At 36.1% G+C, this 24,170-nt stretch overlaps 1 protein-coding gene across 1 annotated transcript in view; it reads right to left on the bottom strand.

Moving 5' to 3' along the window:
• The window catches only part of STPG2 (sperm tail PG-rich repeat containing 2), a 196,391-nt gene that overhangs the window by 57,705 nt on the left and 114,516 nt on the right, over positions 1 to 24,170 (bottom strand). Inside the window, exon 12 of the mRNA XM_015820739.2 lies at positions 17,386 to 17,498. Within this exon, the coding sequence (XP_015676225.2) occupies positions 17,386 to 17,498 (113 nt within the window). The remainder of the gene's footprint in view (positions 1 to 17,385; positions 17,499 to 24,170) is intronic.

The following is a 24,170-nucleotide window of genomic DNA, read 5'->3' as shown; positions in this document are numbered from 1 at the left end:
CCACTCTGTTCATATTAATCTGGATGTTTTTATTGTTTTTATTGTTTTAAACTGTTCTTAGTATTTTTAATTGTAATATAATATATTTTTCATTGTAAGCCGCCCAAAGTCATTGACTGAGATGGGTGGATACAGAAATTGTATAAAGAATAAATTAATTAATAAATGATTTAAGAAAATGTGAACAAAGATAGTATATTTTACCTGAGATCCCTAAAGTATAGCTGTCAGCCCAGGTTGAGGACCCATAAAGCAAACAAATCAACTCAAAGAACAGTGACTGAAGGAGATGGATAGCTTAATTAACTCTTCTTGACTTTTCCAGAGCATATATGGACCTTTGCTCAAAACTAAATTTATAACTTCACCTCCTTTGCATTTCCTTGTCACTAGAGCAAGCCTGAAAGTGTCAGCTTCAACACCCATCCTGTGCCATTATTTCAAAAACACTATTATTTGAGGAAGTAAATTCAGGTACTACTGGTTAATGTGGGGGGGGGGGAACCCTCAAACATTAAATGATTGAACTTTCAGAAATCTCATCTTCAATTTTGGAGGAAGGGAAAGGGAAGATGCCCCAGGCAGAATTCTTCTATGCGACATTTCATCTACAAGTGAAGTGCATCCTGCAGATTTTAAAGGTCCAGAAAATGAACTTTGAAAGAAAATGCTAAGCCTTCAACACAATAGTGCTAGTGGATAGTACTAAAATAAACAGAATGATTTGTTGGTGCCAGGAAAAAGAAGCCCACATTATAGGTATTTTTCAAGATGTGTTTTATTATATTGGGATGATAATAATCTTCCCAACAGTGGACCTGCTGATTTCTGGCACACATCAAGCTTGTCAGAATCATTTTACAACATTGCAAACAGCAGGTATGGTAGACAATAGCAAAATAGGAAGGAAATTTTCTCCCCATGTAGCAAGTCTTCCCAGTTTTTCTCAGATACCCCAAAATACAGAAGCACAACACGCTATCTTATTGGATCAATAATGAATATATATATATAAAAAAGTACTACAAAGTTTAGAATAAGAGGCACAATGGAAAGGAGAATATATTTCAATACAGCCATGGGAATGCAGATGCTATAACTTTATTCTGTGGTCCAAAACATAGAATCATCTTTCTCAGATCCAGCTGCCATTCTAAGTATATCCACTTGATGACCCTCTGCCTTTTTATGTTAGTGATTTATAGGTGATATATTAAATTAGTAGTAGCAATAACCTAGACAAGGCAATTGGAGGTCTGAGAGGCAGAACACAATTATACTTCAATTATATATCTAGAGTGGCAAGTTCCACCTAATTATCTGATTAGGACAGTTGCACTCATAGATACACCAGATCTTTGGGTTTTGCCTCTTGATGACTACATGGACAAATCCATGAAGTTTTCTTGGCAACATTTTCCAGAAATGGTTTGCCATTGCTTCTTTCTAGGGATGAGAGACTGTGATTCATCCAAGGTCACTCAGAAGGTTTTCATGACTAAACAGGAATAGAACTTGGGTTTCCTTCCTACTATCCCACTACCTTAGCCATTAGATCAAACTGGCTCTCTAAAAATATAAATAGTTGAACTGTATCATTAAATATGAACTCCACTTTCACTGCAGTGCAAGTAATTCAGGGTTACAGACTGAATTATTGACTACTCCAGATTTATAAATAATGTGATTAAAATTGCAATCTCTCAAAATAATGTTAATAATGAACACATAACTATTATGTGAACTCTTTTTCACATAAGGAAAAGTATAACAATGCTGTTGTTAATTCCAATCACATAGTCTAGTTACTGCAACACTGTTGTTACTCTGACCAAGATTCCAGATTATCCAAAATACTGGTAACTATAATCAGTCTAAATTTTTTTTTTAAATGACCATATATGAAGATAGCTGGATGACTTTGGGCCAGTCCCTATCTATAAGCCCTAGGAAGAACGTAAACACAAGCCACTTCCAGAAAGGTTGTCAAGGAAACTGCAGGGACTTGTCCAAGGATTTGTCAAGAGTATAGATTGTTACAGTGGTGTTTTATTGCATTTATTTATTTATTTTTAGTTCTATTATAATTGATACTAATGTTTTAAATAGGAGTTTGAGAAACAATCCTTCCAGGCTGTCTATGGCTATTCTTACAGTTTCAGCTATAACCAATAAATAAAATAGATAATTAATATTATTATTTTGCCAAAACATTTCCAAATGACAAATATACCACTGTTTCTGAAATGCCAGAATGTATCCCTTGAATTAATATTGTAAGAAAGATGTTGAATAGGTTTCTTTTTTTAAAAAAAAAAGTCTTTTTCTGTCTGACTTGTTATTCATCAATCACAGTTTTGAATTCTTATTCTTAAATACATTAAATATCTTCATATGACTGTATAGAAATGTTTGAATCTAGAATTATTTCTTCAACATATTAAAAATACAAAATGAAGTATAAATCAGAGATACTATATGTCAGTATTTCTTTTCCCGAAGTGCTATGCATGATTAGAGGCATCCACCTTGGGATGGAAGATGGAGAGAGCCAAAACAATTTTATGAAGGAGTTTAAAATTTATACTATATAATACCTTTTGGAATAAAGTGTTTTATTAGCCTTTCATCACTAAAGATTTGCATCTGATCCAAATCAGCATTCCATCCAGGCACCTGCTGTCAATTTCCACAGATGCTTTATTATCGAGCGTTGCTACAGGTTCCAGATGTCAACGTGTGAAACATATTTAGTTGTCAAACATCTACTCCAGGGAGTGCATTTCTAAAATGCTTTGAGAACTATCCATTCAGCCCACCAAAATCAACAAAAATTGTTTTACAAGTACAGCTCTTTTTGAAGCCAATTTTCAAACGTAAAATAAATTCTGCAAACACCTAAACTTCAGGAATTAAATACTTAACATTTGTAATGCAAAATTAATATAGTAGTTTGTGTAAGCCAGGAGCAAGCCAGTCTGGCCCTAGATGCCCCTCATGATGCCAAGCAAACTTTCTGTTCCACCTGACTTTTTAAAAAGATTACTTTAATTATTTTATGAAATTAGTTAATTAGGAAATTTAGAACTGCCACACAAAGTACCAGTCTCTAATGTGCTGTTTATTCACACAACACTGCTAGGAACCAAAATAAAGTCCCGATGGATGGTGGAGAAATTCTTCTGGTATGTGGATCCTTTGTGACACAGAAATTCTCTCATGGCATTCTTTGTGTATATGTATGTCTAAGACATGGTGTCAAAAACCCTGGTCCCATAAGGTTGCCTATCCCTCATACATGCATGCATTCATCCAACCCATACATACATACATATTATTGCTACAGCACTTTTTTGTTTGCCTGAAATATAAAACAAAGCCTTTATTTATTTATAAAATCACCATTGTAACTGCAAACCCACAATTATGATTCTAATTATTAGCAATTATTAGTAGCAATTATATTGACACTTACTTGGACAGCATGTCCAAAGAGGGAGGATGTTACTACAATTGTTCATGATAAAACACCATCACCATTCAAGAAATATTCTGCTTAAACAAAAATGCTTAACATTTCAAATTACGATAGTCCTTGATTTGCAGCTACAGTAGAGACTGGGAAATTTGTTATTAAGTGGTGCAATGATTACATGAGGCATCACATGGTTGCACCTGATTTTTATGACCTTTTTTGCCATGGTTATTAAGCAAATGCCACAGTTAAGTGAGACATCACATGATTGTGACTTGTGACCTTCCTTACTGGCTTCCCCATTAACTTTGCTTGCTAATTTCTCAGAAATCCAATATTTTTCTAAAACTTAATAGAATGGAAACAAAATGGTGTTTCTCAGAATCACACCTTCACTTATAGATTGCTCTGGGTTCAAGGAAATCTCACTGGTTTAATGCATACTGACAGAGTATGGTAGTCCATACCTATTTTGACATAGCTTTTGAACTTCCTCTTTCTCACTCCACCTCAATGTGGATATGCATCTAGAACACATTTAAATAAGACAAAGAGCATTCAAATGCAAAATTCCTTGTCATGATAGATTGATGAGTTAAATTACATTGAGATTTCTTTCTATGCTGATAAATATCTTTCTGAACTTAGACACTACTGTGTAACAGACCATGCAGTGCATCACTACTAATCCGGTCACCATCAAGCCCAAATAATAATAATAAAAATATCTTTCTTGTTACAAGTATGCATGATTTTCTGTCATTACTAGGATGGAATAGATTGAACCTGGAAGACAAATTGGTTGATACATTGAACAACTGTGTACTATCCAAAAACTACATGGGGTAGCTTCAAAAGGGAAAAGAAATTTCAGAACAGGTCCCATGTCAGGCCATCAATTACAATGCTGTCATATTAATGGCTAAGGGGAGGCAGGCAAGCGATGACAATAGGTGCATTTGTCTTGCTAGTGCTCTGGAAAAGGAGCACCTGTATCCCAGTGCACTCTGTCTCTTGCTGTCCCCGATGCCTCTGGTGGTGTGAATGTTATCTATCTGTCATCCCTTCCTGCTGAAAGGCTGGAACTGATGTCAATTACCGAGATTGTGTCTGTTTTACATCGAGAAAGAAAAGGTGAGTTGGACCACAAAATAATACTACAAGTTTAGTGTCCATTGTATCCTATGACGAACTATTCTTGCACGTTGACATTATTATCACAAATAATATTTTTACAATTTTTATTTCAAGGTTCAAGTCTTACGTTTCGACGGATCTAAATAATGGAAGTTTTTAAAAAGACCTTTCCACTGAACTAATGATTGAGTTGATTTAATTCTAAACCACCACAAAAAATGACAAAAAAATCAGGTCTAATTATGTGATTCCTTGACTTATGACTGCAATGACTTACAACCATAATTCCAAGCTCAATTATAGTCATGAGTCAAAAACTATCTGTACAATAGGGTAGGTGAAAAAGCAATGGGATCTGGAACAAATTGCAACGTTCTGCTAACTTCTCCATTGACTTTACTTGTGGGAAGATGCCAATTCCGTGACCTTGAGACACCTTAACTAACTGCAGGTGTTGCCAAGTGCCAAATTGCAAACTGCATGAATGCTGCAACAGCTGAAACTTTGAGGACCGGTTATAAGACACCTTTAGTTAGCACTGTCTTAACTTTGAACCATGCTGAATGAGTGTTTATAATCTAAGGACTATCTGTGTATAGATAGGCCAATCAAGCAAACAAACAAGATCACAGAGCTGCTTAATATGAGAAAAACAGCTATACTGCCATGGCCTCAGAACCAGCTTCAAGACACAAGAGGATCAGATTGCATTATGCATGGCACTCACTGAATCCAACACTGATACCCTCCCAGGTCCCCTGTCACTCAGCAATTATCCTTTTTAGCCAATGCATGTGACAAGAAGCAAGGTAAATCCCCTGGCCTGAAAATCCTGTACTCCCTCAAACTAAATGCTTCACGAGCAAGCAGTAAGATGCTGACGCTGCAAGCAAGCCTGGTGCCTCATTATTAGCAACTGCACAGCAAGGAAAGCCTGAGCTGTGCACAAATAGAAGGGGGGAGATTTAAATTGTGCAGGGACTGCCTTCCATTGCTGGAAGCAACTTCAGATCTTGATTTTGTGCATTCCTGCTCTTGATTTTTGCAATGATATTGACCTTGGTGTGTCCCTGACTGAGTCTCTGGTCTTCCCTTGGTATTTTACAAGACATTCCGTGGTATTTATTTATGGGCCGTTTGATTCAGATTATATCTTTTCCTCGGCCTTTAGTAAACTGTTATCTCAGACACTCTTTCTCCTGCTTTCCAACAACTCTTGTGTTGCCTCCCCCCTGCCCACTTGCTGCTCTCTCTTCATCCAAGCCTTCCTGTTATCTTCTCAAACCTCACTGCAAATGCTCTGCTCCAAACACTCCACTCTTCCACAATGTGTGTTTTCCTATCCATCACTTCTGTAAGTCTCAGCCCCTCTCACAAAAGCCTCCATCCTGCCTGCACTTTGCCTGCCAATTGCATGGGCATTTTCTGCCTTGGCTGAAGCCAGGACATGGAATATACTTTGAAACTGGGGAGCATGCAAAGTTTAGCATAAAATAACTGTAAGAGGTGGGAAATTAGATTGACTGACTTACTATATTTTGAACAATGAAGATTGATTTTAAGTTAATCACAGAGGGACAGAGAAACTGACTAGATTCACTCATTATATAATACAAAACTAGCAAATTGTATCATGGTTTGTTGTGTATCATAATGCATAATTTCTCACTTGGCACTGCAGCAATCACTAAAGCATCTGGTAAGCTGAAATTTGATAAATGGAAGTAATCTGTTGAATCTCTAAAAGAAACAAAAAAGAGAGAGGTTTTGCTATAAAAGCATTTTTATACAGTGGCATACTTGATGAAATTTAGCTGAAGGCTGGATAATTCAGCAAACTTTTTTTTTTTAGAAAGTTGAGTTTGGCCACAAAGTCATTAAATGAGTCAATCATTAGAAAACCAAAGAAAGAACATTTGCTTGACTGGGCCAGTTGTCACTTCTTCTTTATTTTCTGTAAACCTGAGAATTATGTCCAAAGAGAAGGAAAGAACAAGGAGGGGCCAGCCTAACCACAACTAAACAGAGTGATGTCTATGGAAATTTATATAAATTATATAGATTCATATAATTCTTTCCATTCCACACAGTCAGTTAGAACTGAAGAAGCTTCTTGGATGAGAAACAAAAAAATTTCAAAGGAGAAAAAAAATCAAGAAAGTCCAGTTGCCTTTTGGGGGGGGGGAAGCACCTTTGGGACAATTAAACAGGGGGCTCTGAAAATTTCCCATTTCTTTTAATGGCAAATATTATAGTAGTAGTGATTTCCAGACTACGGAGACCTGCTATAATTTGTAAACATTTCTCAGCAGTTTGCCAGCGCTATCAAGAGACCATCCTAATATCTGTAAAACACCCTAAAATTTAAATTCTGCAGCATAATATAAAGTTTCTGACTTCTTTACATTGCAGCTGGCAATCAGTCATGCTTAAGGCTTGTCTGAAGTAAACATTCTAATCTGAAAGAATCGCTGAACAATATTGTAAATGTCTGGACAGTTTGTAATTTAATGCCAAGAATGAGTGTGAAATCTGAAATCCCCTCTGCAAATAACTCTGAACGTGTGCTGAAATCCTACACTTAATTCATGGAGCAGATACTGATTGCGTGGATTTATTTGGAATTGTCTGTTGCATTCCCTTGTTTCTCTACATTTCCCTTTTCTCAACAAGTTTCATATATATAAAAAGTGCCTGTGGTGCATAGATTTGAGCCATAGGTATCCTTCAGAAGATGGATTCTGTGGCATCTTCCATGTTAGCTATTGTACCAGCTTTCCCTTTGGGGGGAAGGTTGTTAAGAAGGTGGTAGCTCAAGGGCACCGGAAGAAGTGGATTATCTGGATCCTTAGCAGCTGGGTTTTAGACCAGGATGTGGCACTGAGATGGCATTGATGACTTCCAGAATATCTGTTATAAGGGTAGTATATCCATTCTAGTCCTCTTTGATTTATTGGCAGTTTTAGATACCATCAATCATGGCATCCTTCTGGACCACTTCAGTGGATTGAGAGTAACAGGCATTGTTCTTTAGTTCTCCTCCTTCCTCTATTGTCTCAATGTTAGTATGGGGGGGGAGGTCTAGCCCTACACCCCTGCTTTGCAGGATGCTTCATGGCTTGATTCTCTCACACTTCTTTTGAACATCTTCATGAGACCACTGAATGAGGTAACCCATTAGCACTCAGGATTAAATATCATTAATATACTAATGACACTTGGCTCTCAGCCCCACCAGAAGATCACTCCAAGAATCAACTTCACAGGGAGGCTTATACTTTTATAAAGTGTGGATATAATAACATAATTTTGCAAGTCTGATTTGCCTGAATATATTTCAATTCCTACAGAGCCCACTTAAAACTAAAGTAGAATTTGTAAAGATGTGGCTTCATAAAACCACTTGGATTAAATCATTAATTTGGCATCTTGATGCTGCATTACATGGTCAATGCAACCAATCAGCCCTGTTGAGTTAACAGATTCCCTTTGACCTTTAATTTTTCTTCACATGCTAGCATCATATAGAAATTAAGAATAACTAAATAAACCATATCAGAGAGCGTCTTCAGCCCAATGTTTTCCTGATATGCTGTATTACAATTTGCATCACTCCAGGTCAACATAGTCAACCCAGGACATGTGGCAGCACCATACAGGGAATACAACTACAAATGTCCTTTTGAGTTTTTGAATAGCTTGGGTTATCAGGTTCAAAGTCAAATCTGTATATTTGCTGAAGTCCATTGCTATTGGATGATTCCAAATTCCACATTCCCTTTGCTGTTAATTCCTATGCTGCTGTCAGATACCTCTCTTATTGAGTAATGGATTACTTGCCAAAACCATATACACTTTTGCAAAGGCCTCTGTGCTATTTTCAGTTTATCAGTGAAAGAGGTGCAAAACAGACTGGTGCTCTTATATTCCTCTGAAATCTAATGGTGAGGACATTCTACAGCTATATCGGGCATCCCTTTCTCAAAAGTTGGTTCTCAAAGGTTCTCAATAGAAAAACATTCTATAGTTTTGCTTTTATTTATCAGAATTTTTTAATCTAAATGTGAAGGAGTTTTTTTTCCCTTTGGCTGCACAATTCTTTTTGATGCTGATTAAGTAGAAGATCTATTGTATATACATAGGTGACCTTAGGTAAGATGACCCTCGTTCTTTGGACCTTGGAGTAAGATGGAAAATTACTATCTACAAAAAAATCTGGAATCAGTTCTATTATAGCCTTCTGCAATACAGCTATCAGACCTAGGATGCGAAAATTCCAGACAACCACTAAATAATAGCAAAAGTTGGAATTTTCTGTAGAAGTTTACTGCCGTCTAATAGTCATACAGCTTTTTGATGCCCAGATTTCATAGACCAATTTTGTAACACATACTTCTGCCCATGACCATGATCATTATTTCTAGATACTTCAGCCTTCCTCTAGCTGGTGCTTTCTGGATAAACTAGACTTTAAAACTTGAGCTCTGGCTATGAGAGTGGAAATTTAAATATCTGTAAGGCACCGGGTTTGGAAAGATGGTCTTATTGTTATAGATTTAAAAATTCAAAAGAAACATTTTACAAAAACATATTTCCAAATAGATGCTTTAAGGACTGGAGACTTAAAAGATCTGTACTTCTAACTTGTAATTATATAGCAAATTGCCACCACAATATGTATGTATGCATATATGTATATCTCCAATCCTCTAGAAAGATGTAGTACATTTAAGAATCAGATTATATATAATTTATAGCCTATAAAAATATGTCTTCCTATTTTCAGTGAGTCCTGTGCTGGAATCAAGTGACCTGGCTTAATTTATAGTACTTCTTCCAAAACTCTAGTATCTTTTGTCTTTCATCATTATCAAAAGGCCTTGCATGACCAAAGAATCCAAAATTTGGAGAAAATCAAGTCCTGTACCTAAAACATAAAATTTCTGTCAAAGTTTTACTTTACAATTAATGGCACTTAAGTATCTTCTCATGTGGTATGATCCTTGAAAAGATTACTGCAGAGATAGGCTGATTAAAGTGCTACACAATCAGCACCCCTAAATTTTGTTGTCAAGTATTCAGACATATTTAAATTGCAACAAAATGATTTCATTGTAATTCTAGTAGAAGATATATGGACATGACTGGGAATAAATATAGTCTGAGCCATTAACGATAAGAAAGCAGAGAGAAATTAAATGACCAGTATTTCAGTGAATTCATTATACTGATAAACATTAGACTTCACAATTTCTATATTCATATATGTAGCTCTTTAAAAGTTTTTTGAGTGTATAAAGTTTTAAAAGTTCTAAGTATGCCACCAAATGCATTTTGGAATAAAGCTGAATGTCAGCTACAATGTTTTTAATAAAACAGATAAATAATAAATATATTAAACTGACAAGGTATTTGCTATTTTTATATATTCTTCCATTTTCTTAACAGATGTTCAAAATTGCTTGTAGATATTAAACTAGCTTGATCATAAAAACTTATAAACAATTACTAGTTTTTAAATTGTAGCACGATCAAAAATATAGCAACCTGCACAGGTAAAATAACAGAGGACATTTTCTTTAATGTCAGCTGTCATTGGTTATTTCATACAAAAGCATTTATGCATTTATTTATCACATTAATTGCTTTTATATTTTTATAATTGGGTAAGCTGCCCAGAGTCACTGATTGAAATGGGTGGTTATAGAAATTGCATAAATAAACAAACAGTTAGAATTCAAAAAACACTTATATTATAAATCCCAAGCTACTTATAATTAATTGTATGATGGAAGGTTGTGGAAAAGCGATACACACACACATTATATAAAAAGTAACTTATTTGCATTGCAGATAAGTTTTCTGAACTGATAGCAAATTCAAATATCTTATTATCACGTGGTTTTTTTTTCTGACAATCAAAAGCTAGTCATTTGTATATAACTCAGGCCCATTAGGCTTAGTCCTGCCCTGTGATGCAGCAGAGAATGGCTACTGTTTTCTACGTGATGCCCTTCAAATAGCTCCATGTCAGCTAATATTCAGTTTATACATTGAATATGTAAACCACTCAAATTCAGTAAGAACAATGAGCCACAGTAATTAACCAAGGCACAAATATAACAGTCTTATTCAAATATTGTAATGTAATTAACTCTAATGTTTAAAGAAAGAATCAGAGGGCCCAATGAACTTCTTGGGTTAGGAAAGAATTATTAAGACTTTCTTTCACAGCCTCAGAAAGTCTCTTCTTATTGGTGGCTAGTAACAAATGTCTCCAATGATGGCTATGGTCACATTAATACACAAGCAGTACTATTTCAAGTTGGCTAGTCCTAGTATCATGATCAACAGTAGAAATGTGCCTCAAAAGAAATTGAAGTCAAGTTCCTTTATAGGTAAAACATGCTCATTTAGCTGCTGTCAATAATATGTCATATTCTGTTCTACATCAAGTACCCAAAGGACACTCAAAGACTGTGCATACTCCATCACAACAAATAACTTGGATGTTACCAGTAAGAATAGCCAGTATTTTTCGGGAAAAATATATAGCTGATATACTAAAACAGTAATTGATGAAATACACTGCTGAACACTGAACCACCAAATTGTATCCTTGCCTTGAAAGCATAATATTGATCAAATGTTCTTTTGGAAGGGGACAAGAAAATTACATACATATGATGCTTCATAAAACTTTTTTCCATGAAGGTACACCATATAACCTGTCATCTCTCAGAGAACTTCACTTGTAGCACAGATTAAAAGAATAAATATTCACTGTTCTTAAGATGCAGAGAGAGAGAGAGAGAGAGAGAGAGAGAGAGAGAGAGAGAGAGAGAGAGAGAGAGAGAGAGAGAGAGAGAGAGATATGTCAACAATAACTTCATGGGGCATAATCGATCTATCAAAACTGTCAATAAGGTATCTACTTTCTTCCTAACTTTTTTCAAAATGCTGCTAAGATTACTTGCTAATTCAATTACCTTTGCTGACAATGAAAATAGTTCTTTGCTATCATTTTAGCCTTTGTCTATTTGCTTTAATGTACAGTATATAGCTAACAAGCCATATTTTCAGCCTTTGACTCCTGCTGAGAAAGAGAATCAAATCTATGTTTAAAAGTCTCAGTTACAATCAGAGGAGCACGGTGGCTCATGTGGTTAGGATACTGGGTTGGAGACCCGAGTGCTGATTCATGGCAGGGTGAGCTCCTGTCATTTGCTCCAGCTCCTTGACAGGGTCATGAAATAAACTGCCACAAAGAAGAGGGCACCAGAAGGCAAGACAAGAAACAATGGTTGGAAACTGACCAAAGAGAAAAGCAATCTGGAATTAAGGAGAAACTTCCTGACAGTGAGAACAATTAACCAGTGGAACAGCTGGCCTCCAGAAATCGTGGGCACTCCATCACTGGAGGTTTTTAAGAAGAGACTAGACAGCTACTTGTCTGATACGGTATAGGTCAGTGATGGCGAACCTATGGCACGTATGCCAGAGGTGGCACTCAGAGCCCTCTCTGTGGGCACGCGTGCCGTTGCCCCAGCCCCGCCTCCCCCAACCCCCTCCTCACCAGCAGCCTGCCCAGAGGAAAGGGTCCCCCAGGCGTTACTTACGTGGAGCAGCGCAGCCAAGCACATGGCAGCCAGGCAGCAGGGCAAGACTCTGCCCTCGTGCCCCATGATGTGCAGATGTTGCGGGGTGTGGCCAGAGAGCGTGGCCGCCATGGCACTGCAAGGCTGCCTGGGCTATCTGTAGTGAGTGGCCCTGCGGGCGAGCAGAGTGGGGGGCGGAGCGGGGGGCAGAGCAGGGGTGGGCCAGGGGGGTGGGCCAGTTTTTGGGCACCCAGTCTCTAAAAGGTTCGCCATCAGTGGTATAGGTTCTCCTGCTTGAGCAGGGAGCTGGACTAGAAGACCTCCAAGATCCCTTCCAGCTCTATTCTATTCTATTCTAAGCCCCCACAGGCATCCCACAGGCAAGGGTGATGTCACTGGCTAATCCTTTCAACCTAGAAGTACCTTAAAAGGTGCCTACAACATTAACGGGAATGGGAAGTTACGATCAGGCCAGGCTTCATCACATTTGCAAAGCACTGTGTACAGTACATTATAAGGCAAGAGACTGCTAATGTTGATATAAACCCACAGGTTTCTGCCCAATATCACAGCTGCTTATTGTAGAAGCATAGTTCTTTGATTCATGCTGCATGGCTGTGGACAAATTATTTATCTGTATAATAAAATCATCTCTTGAGCAATAAGCTGGAGTGGTAGCTGTAACAAAGAGCAATTGAGATTTGAAACCTCAGCTGATCTTTCTTTCAGCGTATCAACACAGTACTAACTCATGGTTTAAGTCTTCGTACCACCATGATAGGTTTATTTTCGAAGCTTCACTGGCAATTAATCTAAAATCTACAACATTTTGGCAAACAATGGTCAGGGGAAGAATGCCATTAGAGTCACCCGGAAAAATGAATTAATAATTTATTCTCTCAAAAAAAAAAGTAGAAGCTAACATCTCACCAGCATATGCAGTTTGGATGCTGTAGAAAGCTCTGTACATTCCATTAAAGCATATTTTACAGTCTTTCAATGATATAATTCTGATTCATTTGTTCACAGACCTTTATGTTTTGATCACCAAAGTCACTGCATTTCAAAGATCTGAAGTATACTAAAAGGGTGTGTGTGCAGTTCATAGGAGAACCGGCAAGCAATTTAGTACATAACATAAATTTGGTGAGAAGATCTGCCCCATTCAACTACAGAATCTTAATTTGACTGTCCTCATTTGTCTTCTCAGGCAGTAATCTATTACACAGATTATGAAAGGCAAATGAGCAAATCACGTTTAAGACCAGTAGTGCACCACAGAGGCACTATATATGGAGGATTAAAGAGAGTGATATATTTTTTAAATCATCTGAATACACATTTCTACTATCAAAATGTGTGCATGTATATGAGGAAGGTTACATTATTTCTAAAGCTAGTGTAACAGTACATTAACATTGTAAACTGCCAAAAGCAATCTGTATGTGAGTTGGGTGGTCATATAAATTTGTTTAATAAATAAATTAGCAGAACATTGCTTAGAATTCTACATCCTTAATTTCCTTATGGCTAACTATGCTGACAATTCAAGCAATTAAGTACATTTAAGTATTATTTTTTAAACAGATCTATGTCTGGTATATAATATAACATAATAAATACCCACATTACTTCTGGATCCAATTTAAGAATAAATATTAGATAAACTAGTAAACAAAAGTTCAAATGTGCTGCCTATAAGTAGTAACACATTTCAAACTACAAAATATCCCTCTACAGAGTTATTTCAATCATATTTTCCAGGTTTTCATATTATAGCTTATGTTAAACCAAAGACCTAATTGATAATATATTTTTCAACAGCTGACAGATGTTTTATTAAAAATGTTCATTAAAGAACTGTCGTGTTGATCTTTTAGAATATTAAAAGACACCAATTTTTATATTGTCAAAATAAAGAGGTGACAGTCAGTCAACATGACAGAAATGTTGTAAAATTGGCTAACAGGTAGAAATTGTTTTAAATGATAGACTAATTTATAAGTGCGGTATATAAGTTAACCATTGCAGTTTGTATTAAATACCTGCACATTGGGGAAAAATAAAATACAAATTACGCTGCTGGATTTTTTTTCAGAAACAGTGCTAAGATTTAAGATGCTAAAATTGAAAGGCGATTAAAAGAAGATATAAAGAACAGCATGCAATGTAGAGAGCAGTATATGGATTTGTGAACAGAAGGATGCAAGAATAGAAAGGTCTATAAAGTACCAATGAAGGAGAATATTTGTAGTTCAGGATTGAAATGAGGGGTCTTTGATGCTCTCAGAGCTTCCTTGTTTTCTTGCAGACGTTTCATTACCCTAACTAGGTAACATCATCAGTGCTAGTAAGGAGGTGCTGTTTGCTATCATTTTATATTCTGGTGTCTTGCCTGTCTGGGTGGGTGGGGGCGGTCTTAGGGATCCTTTGGACTATTTACTAATGGTTTGGTGGCAGTTTCTTGTTATTGATTTAAAGAAAGGATTACATTTGTTTGATTTTGGACCAGCTAAGAAGTAGATTTCTACATAATATTTTGCATCAGGTCTTGACTAAAATAAATGAAGAGGAAGTTAATGCATATTGCTATGATCTGCAGTGCCCTTTCAAGCATTCATATAAAGCAATTGAAGTGTATTAATTTTAAAAACACGACTGAATGAATGTACCTGGAGGTGTCATTATTAAGCGAAGCAGACAGTGTACTATACTTGATATTAGTGACATTTGAAAAGATCAGAAGGGTAGATTTGGCAAAGAGAACTATTATTCACATTTTTCATTGATAATATGAACTAAGCCTGTATCTCAATGTAACAAAATTCAGTCAATGTTTTATTAAATTTATTTAAATAAATGCATATACTTTAGCAAGTGTAGGCTAAATCACTGATCACTGATCTTTCCTTTTCTCTTCTCTCTGTCTCAAAGAAACATAGGCACATTCATTCATACCCATACCAGGATGGCTAAGGAGGATTACTCCATTCATAAGGGTCCACATAACATCACTGGTATAATAAGAATATTGACAATCTTTCAGATTAAAACTGACAGCATTTTAGAATAAAAAAAGCAGATAAAATATATACATGGAACATTTCACTGCCTTCCGAAAACGTATCATTAACCTCCTATCTGGCCCAGAGCCAGCTGTAATAATGAAAACTTGCAAAATATAATTGAAAGAGAAGAGTTACATGGAAATATATTTCTGGTAGCCTGGAATCATAGCCAGAAAAAAACCCGAATCAATCAGTGCTATTTTTCTAAGGTTTCCTTGAAAAAGATAATCTTGGCCTACCTCTGGGCAATTATATATGCAAATAGCCACAAAGACTTTGCAAGAGAAAGAACGTTCCAGAAGCTGAAAGCCACAAATATACATAATACAGGAGGGCTTTGGTGCTTATAATTTCTGTATTATTTAATTTATCATGCATGAACAAGCATTTGTATATCTTTACTAGTTATAGCCATATCAGCAACTCAACATTTTGGATTACAAAAAGTAATCCCTCTGGAACAGGGGTCCTCAACGTTGGCAACTTTAAGACTTGTGGACTACAATTCCCAGAGGAATTGAAAGGAATTGGCTGAGGAATTCTGGGAGTTGAAGTCCACAAGTCTTGAGGACCCCTGCTCTGGAGTAACATCTTCCTGAGATAAGAACACTGCCCTCTCTCCTAGGCTTCTGGGAAAATACAGCCTTACTCCCAGGCCTGGAGTTAATATACTGTTGTGCTTTTGGGGCTCTGTTTTGTTTGATTTCTGTCATTTTTAGATCATTTTATTCCACACTGTCTATGTAGTTTCAGCTTTTATCTGTTCTTATGGATGGGGGCGCATCAATGCATTAACTTACATTAATCAGTGTGATGGCATTCAGCTGATGCCACCATTAGCTGCCTGAAATAACTTTCTTTTTTAGCTTGCAGAAACCCAGTTGAGTCAGATCAAATGTTAAAGAAACGGTATTCCAATGTGTAATCATGCCTTTTCTTACAAAAATGTGGAGGGGAGCATATGAGGTTCTCCAAAAAGTGCTAACTTGGGGGACAGGATGGCTAAAACAGACAAGACATTTCTGCAAGTACTCTGAGGCTAAAGATTTTTTAAAACTCTATGCCAGCACTTCACTTTGAAGCTAATAGTAATCAAGTGTAGGGCCTAAAACACAGATATTCCTGATGGTGGATGCCCAAATACAACCAGGCTACTGTGTTCTGGGCTAGTTAAAATTTCCAAATGGCCTTCAAAGTGCATATTGGAATGATCCAAGCAAATAGTAATTAGTACCGTAAATAGTAATGAGGCATGTGTTATCTCCAGGTAGGATCACCACTGGTGAATAAAGGCTCCCTGGCTATTTAATAAGCTTTTATCAATCAATAAATTTTTATCCTCCTTCTTTACCAAAATCCTTAGTGGCTCACAATAAAGGTTATACCATACAAAATTAAACTATACATGTAACAAATAGACCTAAGGTAAGATAGCATAACTTGTTCTCCAGAATGCAAAACCTGTATTTCATTTCAGTCAGTTCAATTACAAAAGAATACATGTCTTTGGAAATAGAATAACATCTAACTAGCTTCACCATAAGGAAAATGCCGTACATTTATAACATCAAAAATTCTACAAATTAGGATCCTTTATGTGACAGCTTTGGAAATTATCCAACCTTTTGGGAAAAAGTTTTAAGTTAATGCATGTTCACATCTGCAACACCAGATTAAAACATCTACTCTATCCAATTTATCTCAATCAAAAGGCACTTAAGCCATATTTTAACATATCCACTCATATCATTTATGCAATGATCTCTATGCTTCCTCTTTCATCAACATCTCATCAACAAGCTAAAACCCTATATGTTTAACTAACTGTACACTTCCTCCGTGGATCAAATGCTTCCAACCAAACCTGTAAACTCCTTCTGAAGACCCGCTGGTAAAGCACAACCTTGACACAGCAATAAATACAATAAATGCAGCATTCTTTGGGTGCCATCTTCCTACCTTGTTAAAAATAAATCCAACCTTTTGCTTCCCTGATGTTAGGTACCAAAATGACACCACTGTGGCAGGTTATTAAGTATCTATTACATAATTATAAGGCATGACCAGGTTCAACCATTTGCCAAATAACATTGTGTTGTCAACCTACTTCGTATGAAGCAGGCCCAGGATTGCTGTCTTTTGAATCTTTAAAACGTGGTTCTTGAGAATCCCAGACTTTCATTCCTGGCTGGTCAACTATTGGGCTGTAGGTCCCTGGTCCTAAAAATAAAAAAAAGAAATGCAGAAAGATAAATTCATATTTTCTTCATACATGAGGTTTATCATCAAACTATACAGATTGACAGAGAAACAAGTTATGAGAATTAGCATTCTAGAGTAACATAAAATGAAAAGTTCACACCATTACCACAATCCATTATGTTGTTATCAGAATATAATATCTCATATGTATTGGTTCTTTTCCTTTTTTTTAGAAAACATAAACTTTACCTAAATTATCCACAAACAGGCTGATATATGTTTTCTATTTTTGCAATAGACTTCTTTGAGGGAAGGTTACTAGCAGATTACCTAGCAAGTCTAGATGCTACTATACTGTCCAAACCAGGCCATGCAAAGACCTACTCAGTCTTAACAATGCTATAGCATTATATGCCTGCAAACCATTCTCAGGGACTGCCAAGAATAACTTCTTTCCTTGTGAAATAATACCTGCAGGGAATGAGCAAATTGTTCTTTTTGTGGTAGGTGCCTGTCAAATTCTGAGGTGCAAAAAGAAAGAGAACCACCAAAAAAAAGTATTTCATCGGGTAAGTAGACTTTCTTTCTCTCAAACTATAAGATGAAGCTCACAGTAACAAAGGTCAGCATGTGATGACTGTACAGTGACAATAAGCAGTGATCTTAGCAGAGTACACCTCACTGCTTGTATTTATTGTATTTACAACCATCTTTTCTCCATGGGGCTCAAAATAGTTAAGACTGAACAATTCACTGACATAGGCAGTAAAACCTCAACCTATGTCAGAAATGTTTATAGGTTAGGAAGGGACAAATAAGTTATTTTCTGGGCAACATCACAGTTGCAGATATCCATGCACCTGTTTTATTTCCACAGAAGCTGCTTCTGAACGTTGTTTTAGTTCAAATACATAGGACTGTATGCAATACCTTGAAACTTGTTGGAGATTAAAAGTGCAGCACAACACTCAAGCTTCAAAATCCAACAGATATTTACTATTCTATCTGCATAGTAACCCAACTGAGTTCCACAAATTTCTCATGAATCCTTTAGAGTAAATGACACAATTGTTAAGATGTTTCCTTTAAGCCCAAGTAATTTTGCTCAGTTAAACATGAACAGAAAGTTCCCTTATTCTGTTGGCATGATTGTATCTACTTAAACTACCACCTACCTCCCTATGACTAGTAATAACTATGCTGTAATGTTTTTGACCTAGGCTTAATCTCCGCACAATATACTTAAGTAAGTTATAGAGTAGAGATGGCAGGAGAAATGAAAATCCAGTAACCCAATCAAAAGAGGAGTTACAGAGACCTATATGAAGTTACTGAACTCCCTGTTTAGTTGGGTTGCAGAAACATAGAAAAAAGAATCATCAGCAGGTTACACGTCTCTTCCTGCTGCTACTGCTATACAGAAATGAGGCTTTAGAGGACACTTACAACAACAGACTGCAGTAGACTATTTCTTACAGACAATGCAAGGGTTTACAGGAATGCATCTTTTGCTGAAGGGTGTAATAATAGAATTTTGAAAGCCTCCAGTTTTTCACTACTCTTGTCATACCATACCAAATAGAATCAAGACAGAATTATTTTGAGACAGGATATTGTTCATTTTTTGTTCTTTGCCTTTTACTTTTCCATTAGGTTGCCATTCTTCCCTAAACAATTCATCAGTTTTCTACACATGATAATGATTATTGCCTGTCCCTTTATGTTTAATCCAAAGCCTGGAAAAATAAATTTAGTGGATCCTGAGCATCCTTTATTGTACATAAATTGGGTCAAAATGTGACACAGAATTTACATTAATTGAGGAGATGACAAAAGCAGTAAAGTAACTCTGACTTCATATTGTAAATATTATTGTTTATAACAAATTATAATTATAACAAATATATTGTTAAATATAACAACAATTAACAATAATTAACAATAGTTAATATTTTATTAAGGAGCCTGCTTTAGCATATTTAAATATTTTTAAAATTATTTGGGGATCATACTAGGGGGTTTCAGTTATATGCTACCACTTATGTGATTTAGATCAAAGACTTTCATTAGCACATCCTGCAGCACCTGGTGAGTACCAAATTATACAAAAGCTATCGTCTATTAATTTACCAAAATGCCACATTCTAATTACAGGTCAATAAATAAAACTTTTTTTTCTTACTGTAGCAAGCACCTAAGAAATACCTGCCTTTCCCATGATTGGTACATAATGGGAAAATCAAGAGAAGGTGATTCTTATAATTATATATATATTCTGGCCCTATGCAGGTTCAATCTCTATGAAATGTCAGCCATTGCTACAGGGCAAACAAGCACAAAACATGAACAATGGGTAATTTAAAGTAGATATCTTTGCTGTAAAACCTCACTGAGTACCTTTTTACTACAGTCAAGGAGAACTGAAAAATGATTCTTTGCAAAATGAAGCATTTGTGCAAATTTTGTTACAGGAGATAGTGGATCTTGTACCATTAAATTGCCAGTCATTTTACTACTACTTTTAGGTAAAAACAGAATGTTTATAAACAGTCTACAATCAAGAGTTGCAAAAACAAAGGACTTTTATCTAAATTAAACAGGTGACATTTAGGGTTTTTGTAAGGACCTGCCTCAATTAAGCCTCCCAGGAAAGCAGAATTCTTGAAACGGACATCATTTCAAAAGGAACTTTTATTGGAAGGTGTTGACAGCAGTAGTAGAAGGCAGGATCTGAGGATTTTCTGCGCAAATCAATAAGTCAAAAGAATAAATGAAAACCCCACCCCAATTGTCCATCCAGATGGTTTAAATGGGCCAATCTGCAGGTGTGAAAATGTTGTGGGAACGGAGCGATAAGATGTCGCTTCCAAGGCTGTTAGGTCTCTATGTCTCTTCTTCTTTGTCCGGAGATAAGGCAGATGGCCAGAGGCACATTCCATTCTTATCCCGAGAAAGATACATCAAAGAGGACAGAGCCAGGAACAAAGCAAAGGAAATATACTGTAGCAACCCCAAGTTTCTCCCTCCCCCAAAAAGAATGGCAGAACCCGAAAAAGAACAGGAATTCCCATGCCCATAGAAAGATAGGGTTCTGACAGTTTTTTTTCTTTTTATGCACATTGTTTATTTTATAGCAATCCATACTTTATCCAGTGGTGGGATTCACACAATTTGCACCACTTCAGCAGAACTGGTAGCTAATTTTTTGTTGCCCAGGCCCAGAACGGACTTCCAGAAGCAGCATCCACACAGAGAACCGGTTGTTCACATATTTGAATCCCACCACTGACTTCATCTATATATATATATATATATATGTAATACGTAAGATCACCGCAGACGGGGACTGCAGCCAAGAAATTAAAAGACGCTTGCTCCTGGGGAGGAAAGCTATGGCAAATCTAGACAGCATACTAAAAAGAGTGACATCACCCTGCCAACAAAAGTGCGTATAGTCAAGGCCATGGTTTTCCCAGTTGCAATGTATGGATGTGAAAGTTGGACCATAAGAAAGGCTGAACGACAAAGAATTGAGGCCTTTGAACTATGGTGCTGGAGAAGACTCCTGCGAGTCCCTTGGACTGCAAGGCGTTCAAACCGGTCAGTCCTAGAAGAGATCAACCCCGACTGCTCTTTAGAAGGCCAGATCCTGAAGTTGAAACTCAAATACTTTGGCCACCTAATGAGAAGAAAGGACTCACTGGTGAAGGGCCTAATGCTGGGAAAGATTGAGGGCAACAGAAGAAAGGGATGACAGAGAATGAGGTAGCTGGATGGAGTCACTGAAGCAGTAGGCGTGAGTTTAAATGGACTCCAGAAGATGGTAGAGGACAGGAAGGCCTGGAGGAACGTTGTCCATGGGGTCACGATGGGTCAGACATGACTTTGCAATTAACAACAACAACAATANCATGGTACATTAAATGTAATGCACCACATGACTTTAGTTTGATTCTGCTCTAACTGCTCTTGTGATAATTCAAAACTTGCTAACAATACTAAAAACATCCATCTGCAGCCTCTCGCTGCTTCTATCAGGTCTTGCAATATGATGCCAAAATGCTGCTTTTGTCTTTCTAATACCAATTGCCTTCTCTGCAGACATTCTGTCTTTTGCACTGTGTTGTCAGTTCACTTTTATATCATGCACTTTCAATTACGCTGGAGAACTGTGCAAACCAACTAGTTCTAAGGCTTCCTTCCTTCCCATAATCTCCAACATAAAGAATGCAAAAATATCCTTTCCAAGAAATTACCAGTGGCTCTGTATAAATCCCAAAGCAAAAATATTAATCTCAGACACAATTAGGTAATACATAATGGTCTATCTCCATTAAAGTAAATTATATTTCAATATACATAAGGACATGAACATTCAAACTGTTCCCATTTGACTTCCCATTGTATAGATACATATGAGTCCTTCATATCAGCTCTGCATATGTAGATGACCTGGATAATTTTCCTACACTGGATTTACAAAAGAGGCTTGTTAAAATACTGAAGAATCTTGTGAAAAGGGACAAAGAAAAAATAAAAAGAAATCAACTTCTACAACATTATTTGAATGGACTAAAGATTGTTAGAAATTAAGGAAGGAATGTAAAGTTGATTTATGTGATCAAGGTTAAAATAGATATGTTATTATTTATGGTAACTGTTAATGGACAAGGATTGAATTAACAATGTTTTATGGATTTGTTTATAGATAAGAGTTGGAATGCGTGAAGAAGAGATCATTTGTTGTATTTTTAGAGAAGGTGATAAGTTATTAAAATTGTTTATACTTGTGATGAAGGTGAGAAGTCACCTCATTATGTTTTTTTCTTGATTATTTTCTTACTTTTTGTTCTTTTCTATTTCTCTATTTTTTTCATTTCAGTACCATCTACTCTTTCTTTTTACTCTTCTTTTTTTAGTTTGTATTAGTTTTTATTGTTGCAATTTTAACCTTTAATAAAATTACGGTAAAAATAGAACTCAGTCTCCCAGTTTCCAGCCTAGTGCCTTAACCATTACACCAAACTGAATCTCAGTTAATGTATTAATCTGTTCTATTTATTGTAATTTATTTTGATCTGCCAATCTCTAATGGTTTTATTGATTTTATCTTATTTTGTTGTAAGCCACTCTGGTTTTATTTCAATTCAGTGACATATAAGCTAATTTGAAAAATTGCAGCCACGTCTTTGGGATTCCTTCTCTAATTCAGTAAAATCTCTTTCATATAATGTCTGCATTCCATTCTGGTTGCACTACACTGAACATGGGCATAAATTTATCAATTTCTCAGGTGATGGCTGCAGTTAACTGATAGATGTGCCCTCCCCAATAATTCATAGAGCAGGTGAAAATATTTTTTTTTAAAAGGTGCTTCGGTCGTTTTTAATGTTCCATGGCAAATTATGAGACATATCACTTGAATAAAACTTGGTGTGTCTCAATCACTCTGAATATGCTTTGTCAAATTGGCGTTTTGGGGAAACTAAGGCCATCAGTTGGCAGAATTCTGGGAATCCTGTGCGCGCCCCAATTTACCCCCATGATAGTTAATGTTACACTTCCTCTATGGAGAGAGGAAAAAATAACTATCAAACTGATTCATTGCTATTTACATTTTGCTTGTAAATATATACAAACCAATTCACATTGAATGATAATGCATTATAGAATATAGTATATACATTTCATATTATATACATAGATCTGTAATTCCTGAAACAAGGCAATTGTAAAAACAAACAAACAAACACATTGAAAAAAAGAGAATTTGATTCTTGACCTTCCAAAAGAACATTCTATTTATTCAGATTTCTTTTCACTTCAGAAAGTTCAAAATACAAGATGAATTTTTGGCAATTCTCTTTTCTGTTTTATAGGGTATAGATGCTGAAATCTTGGTAAGTAAGTAAGCAAAATTAATATTTATTGACAACTTTTAATTGTTAAACAAAGGTTTTGCTCAAATCTCACTATAATATATAGTATCTTGTATCACATATCATCTGATAGTGTAGGTTCTCTCTGTGATATGGCCCAAACGTATAGTTAGCTTTAATTTATTTTTTTTTAATATTGCAACCATCAAATATGAATGTTAAAAAAGCATTAAGAAAATACTCCAATTTGCTTTGGGTAATTGTTAACACTTTTTTTTCATACTGAAATCTTGAAAATCAATAAAGTATGTCTATCCCAAAGGATGAAGTATGCTTGTATGTTTTCTTGTGCCATTAATTTAGAAGGCAAATTTAACAAAGAGAGCTTGTTTTCTAGAACCATACTCTATAAATGTTGGATAAGGAAAACATTTAGGTTAATAGGACTCAATGGAGTATTCACAACAATCTGGGCAAAGAAGATATGATTAAACCTGCTGAGTTTTCAAGAAAGCACTTCCACAAAGCACTTCCGAAATCACGTTTTACTCTAAGTCACTCTAGGTTAAGTCCATAAAAGAAACGCTTGGAGACCTTTAATGGAGAGTAGAGCACTAGCCTTGTGCAAGTGATATTTTGTAGGTATTCTCCAGATAGCTCTTATGCTAAATATGAATAATGGTGGGGGTGAGGTAAGTGATTATGCAACATTAAAGATGAAGGGCAGAAATTTAATGGTTGCTATAACATTATCTCCGAACATATGCAAATCCCTTTCCTCCATATTAAAAGAAAAATTAAGGCACAAGAC

This window comes from Protobothrops mucrosquamatus, unplaced genomic scaffold (genome assembly GCF_001527695.2).
Source record: "Protobothrops mucrosquamatus isolate PMUCROS unplaced genomic scaffold, P.Mucros_1.0 scaffold1172, whole genome shotgun sequence".
NCBI lineage: Eukaryota > Metazoa > Chordata > Lepidosauria > Squamata > Viperidae > Protobothrops > Protobothrops mucrosquamatus.
Note: the sequence above shows the minus strand (reverse complement) of the source record. Positions and strands in the feature narration are given on the sequence as shown.